We start from the raw sequence: 12,378 nt of genomic DNA, 5'->3' as shown, positions 1-12,378 counted from the left end.
TTCTGTTTAGAGTGAAGAGAAAAACATTATTATCTGTTTAAAGAAAAGCTGACAGCTGCTTTTGCAATTTTTCTTTTGTTGACTTCTAAAAAGTAGCCCAAAAGGACTTAAACTCTAAAGTCTCGCTTTTGCTTTTCTGCTTGCTTAAAGCAATCGGACAAGTCGATAAGTCACTCAGCTGTATATTTAGCAAAGTTGGAATTTTGGCTTTTGTCCATTTTTCTCCCACCAAAGCCATTTTGAACCTTTATCTGCACTGCAGATTGACACTGGGTCTAAATTCAACTCTGCCATTAAATCAAAGTAAACAATACTCCCTTCCAATCAGAGCAAGGTTTGAGCAAGTAATCCGGGTTCTCACAGATAAATTACAGGACAGACAGTGAATGCTAAACTTTAAACGGATTTCAATTTGTGGGAGCTAATATTTATCAAAAAGAGAAAAACGTATTAAATAATTTCAATAAGAACGTGCAACTTCTTAGCTCATGTTCTCACTTATAGAGCTAGAGGTACAGGGAGGAGTCTTAAAAACAGCCAGTACCTAAAACCACTTAAAAAGCCACAACGACAGAAATTTCACATGATTTAAGAAGCAATGATGAAAATATTCCAGCATTTCAGTTTTCACTCACACCTTAAACTAAACAGGGAAAGAAATGGGCTTCACCAGAGTCACACACTCATACAAACACAGACAGATTGATACCAAACTATAAAGTACCAGGCTGTGCAGTTGGAAAGATGTTCACAGATTCCGTTTTGATATCTCATGATCCAAAGGTGGCACAAGGACAATCTACACTTCTCTGTACTCGGTGTACCACAGAGAACACACTACAGAGCTGTTCCCTTTAATAGAGTTCATCTGCTGAGCTAATAAAGACACATCGACGTCAATGAGCTGCGGCTCAAGAGCGGAGTGGCCGAGTGGAAATGGACTGTACAACACCAAAAGGAAATGTCAACATTAAAATCAATAACATCACTATTCTTTACTTGCTGTTGCTCTGGAAATCATATGGAAATGTTTAACAGGCCACGCTGATCATATCACAACAGCTAGTTTTGGAATAAATGCCACTACTGTAGTTCATTTAAAAGTCGCTCTAGCACCCTGAAAACCACAGTCTCTTATTCTGTGAAATACTTATTTTATGGCGCTGACTTTCTGTATATATTCTCTTTATTTATTTTCTTTCTTTGGTGTTCTTGTTCTTATTTTATAAGCTAGATGTAACAATTTTTTTTCACAATACACATTACAAATGTATGTTGTGAATGACAAATACAATTCTATAATAATAATAATAATAATAATAATAATAATAATAATAATTTCCTGTTTGCAAATTTCCATTTTGACATTGAAAGCAATCCCAATAATGTTTTGCACTGTGTAAGTAAAACTGGAAACCAAGAGACAAGCAACTCTAAAAAAAGATTGTTTTAGATTTATAAGGCAGTATGATAATGAACATGAATCATCCCTTTAAGGATGCTTGTTTTAATAGTGGATGACTGGTGTTTTAAATAAGAGATCTTGAGAGACTAGAGCATGTTTAAAAGTACCATTAAAAACTTCCCCACCGAGGCAGATGTTTGGATTATTAATGGTGAAGCACAAAGTAGTTGAAATAAATCTCGTTCAAAGCTGATAGGGTCAAAGTGAGAACTTTAAAAATGTCACTTGTGGACCAGCATGGAACAACTTATAGCTACTCAAACTGTTTCTGCTTCTTGAGTAACCGCTGTTAGTGCTGAGGATTAGATCAGCTTTTACAGACGACAGTGGAGAAACTTTGCCAATCCATAGCTATAAATAAAAATAGGTTTCTGAACATTTGCTGTGTTGGGCAGTTTTTTTTTTTCACCACATTTCCTGTTGGAGTATGTGTCATCCATCTAAGGCATTTTAGAAAAACCTCTTTTTTCTGTGTTTGTGTGTTTGAATGCTTCGGTTTGTATTGATTTACTTCCTGATTTTTCTAAAGGGGAGTTTACTTGACTTCAGAGCGTGATATCTTCTACCCTGCAGTGTATGCAGAGGAGAATTTCTTACCTCGCTTCAGGACAGTGTTTTACAAAAAACTCAGAATACAGATGAAAGATCTGAGTTGTTTTTTTCTCTGCATCTTGATCCATGGTAAGTCAATAGTTTCTGTATATTTCTCCTTTATACTTTCTTGTTAGAAGAAGAAGCCATAGAATTCACATGATAATATGTCTGTGAGTTAGTTTAAATAAAGTAATGTCTTTTCACAGCATCTTCCAGCAGCACTAGTGTCATTGGCATCATTGGGCACAATGTCACCCTGCCATGTGGATATGATGCACAGATTCATGGCATCCTGGGCTTCTGCTGGGGGCATGGAGCGGTGCCCACCTTTAAATGCTCCAACACAGTTATCTCATCGCAGGATGGGGTCGTGTTTAGCAGACAGTCCTCCAGGTACCAGCTGTCAGAGCTGGCAGCAGATGGAGATCTGTCCCTCACCATCCTGAATGCTCAGAGCAGTGATGCTGGTATGTACGGGTGCAGGGTTTTTCTTCCTGGATGGTTTAATGACATTAAGGTCAACACACATCTGACCATGGAGGAAGGTAAGGCTCGAGCAAACTGTCAGATCAGGTGATCAGAAAGCATGGGATGTTATTGACTTCAGCTTATTCAATGTTTTTTTCTTTGCGAGGTCCTGCTGACCCACCAATCACCCAGAAGTTTGCTCCTTTTGTTGGCAGAGAGGGTAAATGATTAAAAACATTCTGTTTTTATTAATGAAATTGCACTTTTCAGGGAAAAGCTAATGCTCAAACCAACATAAAGCATAAACTGTAACTTTTAAAAGTAAAATGTTGTTCTTCATACAGAATTATCAACAATTGCAACAACTTCAATTGTTGCCATCAGTGACCCAGCTGTTGCTCAAACCCACTGTGAAAAGCCTAAGGTAGAATCTACTTTTAAGAAATTCTGGTGAAAACATCTACAGAGAACTTAATGAATGATGGGTTGTGAAAAGGGAAGTGAAACACTTCAACAAGTGCTCTTGTTCATTGTGTCTTTGTTATAATTCATTTGCAATATAACATGTTTATATTTCCTAATAAAATATCCATAATTTACTTTTGCATTTACAACATATAAACTCTACACTATTTTGTCATCTTGGCTGCGAGGCCAATGGATAGATGTTTTTATTACCGTTTTGCTGACAGTGAGTGAGGTTGTTGCCCAGACCCCATCGCAGCAGTAAAGCCGTCTGAACCGGCACCCCTACGCCGACCACTCGTTTACCAACCCTTCATGCCCACCTCCGAACCCACATGAGTGAAGCAGTAATTCACTGTCCAGTGTTCATTCACAAAAACATTGGAACATTTTAGTTTCTTCCCTGTTTAATATGCTTCCTCTTATGTTTCCTGTTGACCAGGATGAGGACAACCGATGGGTCACGCAGGTCCTCTCTGTCTCAGCGGCCCCTGCTCTAGCGTAGGATTGTGCTTTTATATGGAGTCCAGTGATGATGATAATATCATTAATCCTGGTGTACTTATTTGAACTCCTACCTTCAGCTCTCCAGGTTCTCTTTCTTTGCATTCTGAGCCCACAGCTGTTTTCCTAAACCAGCCGAGCAAAGCCGGTTTTTTTGGATGTTAGCAATAAGATGTTTGCCCCACGAGCTTAGCTTAGCAGCTGGTTTATCTAATCTCAAAGATCTGAGAACACACAGCCAGTAAATGAAACTGAGAATGGCTCATCAAGTTTGCTCATTGATGATGTTGTTATGGTTGTTTACAGACACACAGAACAACATCTGCCAGCCATTGATTTCACATACAAAATGGAAATAAAAAATGAGAGCGAAATATTAATACGTTATTATTAATTAATCAAAGTCCACTTCTCATAGTGTTTCACTTCCCTTTTAAGTGTGTGATCCCTGGTGTTTTGTGTAAGGGATTTTTTTAATAATAGTATGTTACTTTTTAGGACAAGGATTGTTAAGTAGAGTGTTATAATTCATTCAGATAAAGAAAATAAATAAATAAATAAATAAATAAAATAAAATGTCCGTTATCCTTTTTTTTTTACTTTTTGATTTATTTAGTTATTTTTTTAATTTATTTTTTTAATCTCTTTCTGTTTTTGTAGTGCATAGAGTTAATGGGGTAACACCTAAAAGAGACCTGAATGGTGAACAATTGTCATTACAGGAAATATTTAAAGCCTTCCTTACAGCGGGGAACATTGTGAGGATGACGACTATTTTCTTCGTCACCATAATCATAATCCTTGCCTTTTTTCTCTGTAAGTACAAAATGGATTATGGTTTATGACTCATCCCAGCATTCAGATTAAGTTCATGGTAAATGTGGGCGTTCGTTTATTCTACAGATAAAGTCCTTATTGCATTTCTTCTCTCTAAACCAGGGAGGATGTCTCTGCCACAGAAGGCACTTCAACGTGTCAACACCTCTGCTGCACAGAATATTTATGAAAGTGTCCGTTGCCTCCATGAAGATTAACATCTGGACAGAGAGGTTCATAAATGTGAATCCTGAGGCTGCAGGCGTGTCTGTCATAAGTCTTCATCTCCCTAACTGAAGCCTATTGATTTTCCATCCACAATTGCACAAAAATGACTTGATTAATACGAATAGAAAATAACCCAGTGCTTCCAGATAAAACATAAGTACAGAGGTGGAAGTTAAAAAAAAAACAATGTCTGACCCACTACTACATGTTAATTTAAAAAAAGAATAATGTAGGCCTTCAATATATACACAAGGTCACGATGCCACCTACTGGACCTATTGGACAATGAAAACAAGTTGCATAAAATCGGCTCTCACCAATGTTAAATAAATAAAAATAACACAGAGAAACACAGAAATAGATATGATATATCATCTGTGTTATGCTAGCCTTGGACTCATTTATAGGTAATGCATTTGTCATTCAAGCTTATGCAAAAAATTATAAAAGACAATGTGTGACAGATCTTTGTAAGTAACTGGTTCATGGATCAAACCATGCAACAGAGGAGGTGTGTCTTAAATACCTGCTTATCCTGATTAGATTTTGAGTATCAGAGTTGAATTAAGGTATAGCCTAAACCCTGAACAGGTTGCCAGTCCATTAAAGCAAAGACACAGACAATCACAGGCAGTTTCAACTTAAGGCCTCGAGGCAAATGTCCATGGGGAGAACATCCAGCTTTTACTCTGGGTTAGAAATCCTAAACCTATGGCACTAACATACAACACTTGTTGGATAGATATCTTACCCAAAGAAAGCATACATAAATAGCTCCAAAATGGTTAGTTTTGACAGATGGAGTATAGAAAATCTCCTACTTGCCTATCCTGTTAGACATGATGGGGAGGTCTGAACATAATCCAGTATCATCAAACATTGACACTACATCATGCACCACTAATCCCTGGCACACCCTCACATTTGGTCCTATACGGTCAAAAAAAGATACACGCAAGTCAATGCAAACCCAAACGTCAATTTATTTATGTTTAATTCTAAATAAATGATTAAATATGTGTATATAATGTTTACAAATGTTCCATACAGTTGATCTGGATTAATGAGAAGCCATGAAAAAGAACCACATATTTCATTGTAGTTACTGGTGTTTTTAAAGAAAAAAAAATCAAAGTAAAATTTCTGTTGTATGTCCAGTGGTTTTCTGTGCTTTATTTTGTGCAAATGTAGATGAATGATTAAAATCTGCTTGAAAAAAGCGTTGATACTGTATGTCTTTGAAGAGAAGGTGTGATCGTAAGAAGGGCCAATACCAAATGATTATAACCACAATAAGTGTAACACAGGGTAAAATCACTTTTTGATATCTCCTCTACAAATAGCTGCAATATCAAAATGTGTGCCTTGTGAGTCTTAGATCACCACATTTTATATTTGGATTTGTGCTGAGTGACTTTAGTCCCACTGAATGTATTTTACATAAAACATCAGCTGCGCAAAATGAACTCAATTTCAGTTATGGAAAAATTGCGATATTTATTTTAAATATGTCGTCTCAAACAACAACACATCTCGGTCTTTCAATATCAGGGGAAAAAACTGATAAATGTTAAATGGTAAAAATGGTTAGATAACATCAGTGGGCCAATACTGTTGCCCATCTCCAAGCCCAGTTACCATTACTAGGTTCATCAGCAATTTCATCGACTGGATGATGGTTTTGTTGCGTTACTGGGCATTAAACATTCTTAACTAGCAGCCTAAAAAAAAGTCTTTGGCAGACTTTAATTCAAAAGCATTACACAGAGAGTTCGTTTTCAGCTCTGATGCTGCTGACGTTAACATTTGCATTCAAAGTTTAGATTGCACTATTTTACACTTTTCCTGCAGAGGGTATGTTGATGTCAAATAGATTTTTGAGTTTGTGCTTTTCTATCCATACCCTTTCAACGGCAGACAATGACAGCAATGGGGCCAAGTCAGCAGCATGACTTTGATTCTGTCTGTCTAATCATCAAGTTCAGACAGTGTTGCCCCTTTCGTAGAGGGAACCAAAACCACAGAAAAGGAAACGGCTCTTTTCTGATTTCCTCCTCTTCTGGCAGAAGTTGTTTGTGTGAGGATATCATGGACAGCATCATGTGATGTGAAAGGATTTCATCTGTGAAACCTCAATGTGGTCAGTTTAGTTGTTGTGAGGCAGGTGAGTTGATCTTTTAGCCCAGTCTCTGAGCAGACCAGTACAATGAAAGTTTGGGACAGGAAACTCCTCACCGTGAGTTGCAGTTTTGTCATCTTTGCACTTCATGGTAAGAAAATACTTTAAATCAAATTAATTTTCAGAATTATAACATAATCGCTGTGTTTTTCTCAAAAGCTCCTTTGTTGGTTTTGTAGTCACTGTGTCTACAGGGACCATTATAGCCACGGTGGGAACAGACGTTACTTTAACCTGCAACTATGATGCTAAATATCACGGCAAGCTTTCTGTTTGTTGGGGTCGGGGAGACATACCGAACAGAGGCTGCGCCAGTGAAGTGATCAGGTCGGATGGGACCTCTGTGATCAGCAGGCTGTCTGAGCGGTACCTGCTTCTGGGTGACATCGATGCAGGTGATGTGTCTCTGACCATCAGACAGCTGCAGGAGAGTGACTCAGGGACGTACGGCTGTCGGGTGGACATACCAGGCTGGTTTAATGACCTCAAATATCAAATCATTCTGTCTGTCAATCCAGGTATTACATTAGATAAGATATTACGCTAAATCATCATAAAGAAAGTGTTATTCAATGTACCGATATTGCTTTACAGTGCGTCCTAATCCTCTAAGGATAGAAACAAAAGAGGTGAAGGAACGGACAGTCACAGTGGGCTGGAATCCTGTGTTTAATGGTGGACGGCCCATTACAATGTACAGGATAGATCTAAAGAACAAGCAAGGTAAGCACGTTAATTACACTTTCTGGGTCAGAATATTAAGCTTATTTCATACTTTGAGATATGTTCACTGATCAGTATGGATCTAAACTTTGCACTGCTCTTATAAAGCATCCTGGGACACTGCAGTGAGAACCGAAATGTCCAATCCTGATCTGACTCAGGTGACATTGGTGGATTTGCGTCCAGCCAAGACATACAGCCTCCGCATGTTTGCCATGAACAGTATGGGGATCAGTGAATCCAGCAACGTTTTGACCGTCACTACAAAGGAAGCAGGTAGTTTTATAGGCACTCACTATATAGATTAGTGGTTTGTGATTCTTTTAAAATGAATATCCTTTGCAGCACCTGAGGGTCCTCCTTTGGATATGAAACTTGAGGCCATCAACTCTCACAGAATCAAAGTTACCTGGAAGGTTAAAGCACAGATTTGTATTTCTTCTATCTTAATATTGCCTTTAAAGAACTGATCACGTAGGTTTTTTTTTTCTACTCAGCCTTTGTGACTGAATGGATTCATGGTAATCTCTTTTTGTCCTGAGTAGCCTCCAAGGCCTGATCTCAGAAATGGCATCCTGCGCAGTTACAGCATCAGCTACAGAGAGTTTGACCCTGCAGGTCGACACTTCGGGCAGTGGCATCACATTAGTGTGAAGGCAATGCAAGAAATAGAGAGTCTCCTCCTGGATAAACTAAAGCCTTCCACCATGTATGGAGTCCTTGTACAGGCCAAAACTCATGCAGGCATTGGCCCGGCCTCCACTGCACCTCTCTGCTCAACTCTAGACAATGGTAAATTTAGAACTATCACTGGATAAAAACATTAATAATCAATAATGTTATTAACCTGAATACAGTAATAATTAAAAAAAATCTGCTATTGTATGTTTGCAGCCCATGAATCAACAACAGCAAGTAGTGCGTCTTATCCTCCGGCCGCCACAGTATGGATAGAAGACCAGAGTCCAGGTTTGTGCAGGATCCTAATCCTTTAGTTTTTCTTTATTCACAAGATATAATGGAGGTGGTACAGATGTCATCTTCTGATCGAGAGGTTGGGGGTTTTATCCCAGTCTACACCTATGTATCAAAGTGTCCATGGGCAAGACATTGAACCCTAAGTTGCTCACAATGATTGACTAGCACCTTGCATGGCAGCTCTGTCCCATTGGTGTGTGAATGAGAGTATGAATGGGTTAAAGAGCTGATATTGTGAAGCACTTTGAGATTACTTTGGTGGAGATAAAGCGCTATATAAATGAAGTCCATTTACCATAATGGGACAAATCTACAGGTGACAACTGAAAGTCATTTTTTTTTTTTCTCTCCTTGATAAAGAAACTGCAACCGCCACAGTCTGGGAGCAAAGCACAGCCAGCAACACGTCAGGTAAAACATATCATCCATCCATCCATCCATCCATCCATCCATCTATCCATTTACAGGTTCCAGTTAACACAAATCTTTTTTTTAAAACTCGTTTTTCTAAATGAAGTCTTGATCATCCAAGAAGGATGTCATTTTGCATATTGAAATTGGTCCTTGTCCAATAACAGCATTAAGATATGTCTCTTGTGCATCTGGGACTTCAACCAAGTATTCCACCTGTTTATTAAAGGCCTCTCAGCTTGGAGAATCCAGTAAGTGCACAAAGAGCTCATTGAGCTGAACTGATCAAACGAGACAGGTCGGGGGAGTGAAGCTAATGAACGCTCAGCATTAATTTATGATTAAGCAGCATCGTTTGAAAAATGCTAAAAGAAGGCAGCATTGGTTGAGGAGATCCTTTGATCTGCAAGCAAATCAAATTTGTAAGACATGATGCGATAAGTTAATCACACTTTTTTTTGTTTTAAACATTAAATGATATGTCAGGATAATTTTTTTTTAATTCAGTGAAATCGACAAAACTGCTAAACTAGCCGAAGATGACAAAGATACTGAGCTGTAAAAATGTTCCATTTCATTGTGTTTTTTTGCTGACAGTCTCCACTCTGTGCCTTGTAGTAGCCCCAGACCCACCATTGTTCAAGTTAAAAGAGGTCAAAGACAACACTGTTTCTCTGTCATGGATTCCTGGCTATGATGGTGACAGTCCTATCACTGGGTACTACCTGGAGTACAAAGCAGTAAATGGTACAGTTGTACACAGCAATGAATAGAAATGAAAGCAGGTCCTACAACTGATGTTAAACGTGTTTTTGTAGCCACGTGGGATTACACAAAGACTGTGGTGGATTTTGGCCCTAACCAGACTGAGGCCACAATAATTGAGATCAATCCCTCCACATACAATATTCGTATGTTTGCAAAGAACAACAGGGCAACCAGTAAACCCAGCAACGTCCTCACCATCACCACTGGAGAACCAGGTGACACCTTTCATTCTTCTTATTGATCTTACCCAAGGGTGGACTGAGATGAAAATTCAGCCCTGACATTTTCTGTCCAGACCAGCCCACTGCATTATCAGAGACACCACGTAGATGCCGTTATTAAGTCATTCATGCTCAACATGTGGCTCTATATGTCTTAATTTGAATCATTATCCCCCCTGAAAACCTTAAAAGAGGGAAACTGACACTTTTTTCAGACTTCAGCTATGCTTTTTTTTCTCCAAATAATACCCCCTTTTTTCCCCAATTTTTAGTCAATTTTTGCAAGTTCATTTTGAAAATTTTTATCCAATTTTTGCCCTTTCGTAAATTTTTTGGCCACTTTTCATCCAAATAAGCACATGTTTGCCCAATAACTACCACTTTTTTTTCCCTACATTTTGCCTCTTTTTCTTTCACATTCTTGCCCTTTTTCACTAATGTTTGCCACATTTTGCTCATTAAAGCTACCCTTTGCCATGAAATACCACCTGGTTCCTCTTTCTTTGCCCATTTTTGGTCACTCTTGACTGCTTTTGTCCCATTTTAGTCACTTTACACTCTTTTCTTGCCACATTTTTGCCACTTTTGGACTATTTTTGGCCACCTGTTATCATGTCTATTTCCACTCGCTTTTCACCAGCCTATTAGGATGATGCCTGGTATGCCAGATGGCCGGTCCACCCCTGATAAAAAAACAAAACAAAAAAAAAAAAAACTGATTATTTTTTACTGGTCATGTTGTGTGGTCTTTACTTAAACTCCTGTTTCCAGTTAACCTACTTTGTTGAAAAGCAGTCAGAGTTCCTCAAAACGCAGGAAGTGTTACTGCTTTGTTTGTTAGGAGCACAGATGGTGCATGTTTTGCACATTTATGTAAAGCAAGTCTTTTAGAACTTCCTCAACGCCTCCCCTCTTATTTGTCTTGTGTGTCACAGGTCATCAATGGGACATTTCCACTGCAGCAACAGACACACAGGCTGTAAGTACAAAGTTTGGTTTGGGGTTGGGATCAATTACATTAATCACTTACAATTATGTTTTCAATTATCCATGTTCAATTACAATTCAATTATGATTACAATAACTGACAGGTGGTGGGAAAACTTAATATTTGTTAACTACATACGTGTAAGCCATAGACCTTTTTGTGTTTGATTAAATTGCAATTGCAGTTTTTATTGAATGTTCATGGTAATTCCAATTAAAAAGTAAATTATTCTAACTCAGTCACAATTCAATTATGATTACAACAGTGACAGATTTTTTAGAATTAGAATTATGATTATAATTATGCCATAATTGTAATTAATTATCAATTACTCAATTACAATTATAATTGACCCCAACCCTGGTCCAAAGTGACCTGATAGAGGGAGGGGCCTGCTTAGTGTTACTCTATATCTTGTGAGCCAGGTGAGCGCCGAGGAGGGTCATGGAGGTCACCTGGCTGCTATCCTTGTGCCAGTGCTGCTGGTGATGGTAATTGTTGCCATAGCAACTGTTTGGCAGATCAAAAGTGAGTGTCGCCAGCAACATCACAGTTTACAGAAAGAACCAGCATCTCCATCTCCCTCTGATCTAATCCTTTCTATCTGTCTGCAGGAATCAAACAGAGTAAAGGCACGCTGAGCATGTGGGTGTTTGTACTCATTCGAAGAATAAAATACAAACACACCCTTAAACAGTGACATTTTCCTTTGTTTCAGGTGGCTGACGAGTGGAGCGATTCGTTACAGAGGGGCTGAGTCGCTGCAGGAGCTGTAAATCTCTATATTTAGTCAGCGCAAAGAAATTACACAAAAGGTGTGCTTCTGACTATACGAAATTATACAAAAGTATGTATTTTGTAGTTTGTATGTTTTGTTAAATCAGAGTTAGACATGTCACAACGCCTGTGCTTGCTCTGCCATGTTCATGATGTAGATCAATTTATTTAGATGTTTACACAGATCTATTTGTAGCTACTTCAGTAATAGTAACAGCATTAGGACAAGCAGAAGTTGAATAAATACTGTATACTGCACATTTTTCTAGGATTGCATTTTTCTGCACTTGTAAAAAGGCTTTAAAGAAGCCATTGTTCAGTCATACCACAGTTACACTGGTGGAGGTTAGCAATCTGTTTGCACATCTGACAAGGGCAGTCGGCAGAAGTGAAGCTACTTATTTGCTCACAATGGCTCCTTCAACCAGCACTCAATGCATTCATTCAAAGCAAAAAGTGGGTCAATGTTTTACTCAAATACAGCTTCATTCAAACCACCAACACTCCTGTTATTGTACGACTCTGTACTTCACCCCCTGAGCTTTTTTTTTAAATCAAACTGCGTTACTTTGTGGAGAAAATAACTGCTTGTTATTCCTAATGGCATCTTTGTTCTCAATAAAGCAAGGATACTTTTTCTAATGCACATTATCCTGTGGGTAAAGCCTAAAATGCCAGATTGTGTTTCATTTTGCTTAGGTGTTTTGTTTGAATCCACATAAAACATTTAAGATTATGAGATGCACCTAAATAAAGTCTATTAAATAATGAATTTGTTAAGTCCAACCATGCA

The 12,378-nt window shown here is 38.3% G+C and overlaps 2 protein-coding genes across 3 annotated transcripts; both read left to right on the top strand.

Annotated features, from left to right (window-relative positions):
- Positions 1-1,975: 1,975 nt before the first annotated feature.
- LOC114471341 (T-cell immunoglobulin and mucin domain-containing protein 4-like) lies at positions 1,976-5,114 on the top strand. Its single transcript, XM_028460096.1, has 6 exons — positions 1,976-2,146; positions 2,266-2,604; positions 2,694-2,747; positions 2,872-2,951; positions 4,219-4,312; positions 4,436-5,114. Exons 1-6 carry the CDS (start codon positions 2,104-2,106, stop codon positions 4,528-4,530), a joined length of 705 nt encoding a protein of 234 aa, XP_028315897.1. The 5' UTR covers positions 1,976-2,103; the 3' UTR covers positions 4,531-5,114.
- A 1,501-nt stretch (positions 5,115-6,615) lies between these two features.
- On the top strand, positions 6,616-12,154 carry LOC114471321 (Down syndrome cell adhesion molecule-like). Of its 2 annotated transcripts, none has more exons than XM_028460067.1 (14): positions 6,616-6,810; positions 6,899-7,237; positions 7,314-7,442; positions 7,551-7,718; positions 7,788-7,858; positions 7,988-8,234; positions 8,337-8,411; positions 8,781-8,831; positions 9,450-9,578; positions 9,650-9,814; positions 10,756-10,799; positions 11,234-11,336; positions 11,423-11,453; positions 11,527-12,154. In XM_028460067.1, exons 1-14 carry the CDS (start codon positions 6,747-6,749, stop codon positions 11,582-11,584), a joined length of 1,674 nt encoding a protein of 557 aa, XP_028315868.1. In that variant the 5' UTR covers positions 6,616-6,746; the 3' UTR covers positions 11,585-12,154. The 2 variants fall into 2 exon arrangements, with proteins under 2 accessions (XP_028315868.1, XP_028315867.1); XM_028460066.1 differs by having other exon boundaries at positions 11,506-12,154.
- The last annotated feature ends 224 nt before the right edge of the window (positions 12,155-12,378 follow it).

Source organism: Gouania willdenowi, chromosome 10, assembly GCF_900634775.1.
Source record: "Gouania willdenowi chromosome 10, fGouWil2.1, whole genome shotgun sequence".
NCBI lineage: Eukaryota > Metazoa > Chordata > Actinopteri > Blenniiformes > Gobiesocidae > Gouania > Gouania willdenowi.
This window is presented reverse-complemented; position numbering and strand designations above follow the sequence as displayed.

Coding starts and splice junctions, on each gene's coding strand:
- LOC114471321 (XM_028460066.1), top strand. CDS start 6,747: ATGAAAGTTTGGGACAGGAAACTCCTCACCGTGAGTTGCAGTTTTGTC. Junction 8,412..8,780: donor GATAGAAGACCAGAGTCCAG/GTTTGTGCAGGA, acceptor TCCTTGATAAAG/AAACTGCAACCGCCACAGTC. Junction 9,815..10,755: donor CATCACCACTGGAGAACCAG/GTGACACCTTTC, acceptor TGTGTGTCACAG/GTCATCAATGGGACATTTCC.
- LOC114471341 (XM_028460096.1), top strand. CDS start 2,104: ATGAAAGATCTGAGTTGTTTTTTTCTCTGCATCTTGATCCATG. Junction 2,952..4,218: donor CCCACTGTGAAAAGCCTAAG/GTAGAATCTACT, acceptor TTGTCATTACAG/GAAATATTTAAAGCCTTCCT. Junction 4,313..4,435: donor AATCCTTGCCTTTTTTCTCT/GTAAGTACAAAA, acceptor TCTCTAAACCAG/GGAGGATGTCTCTGCCACAG.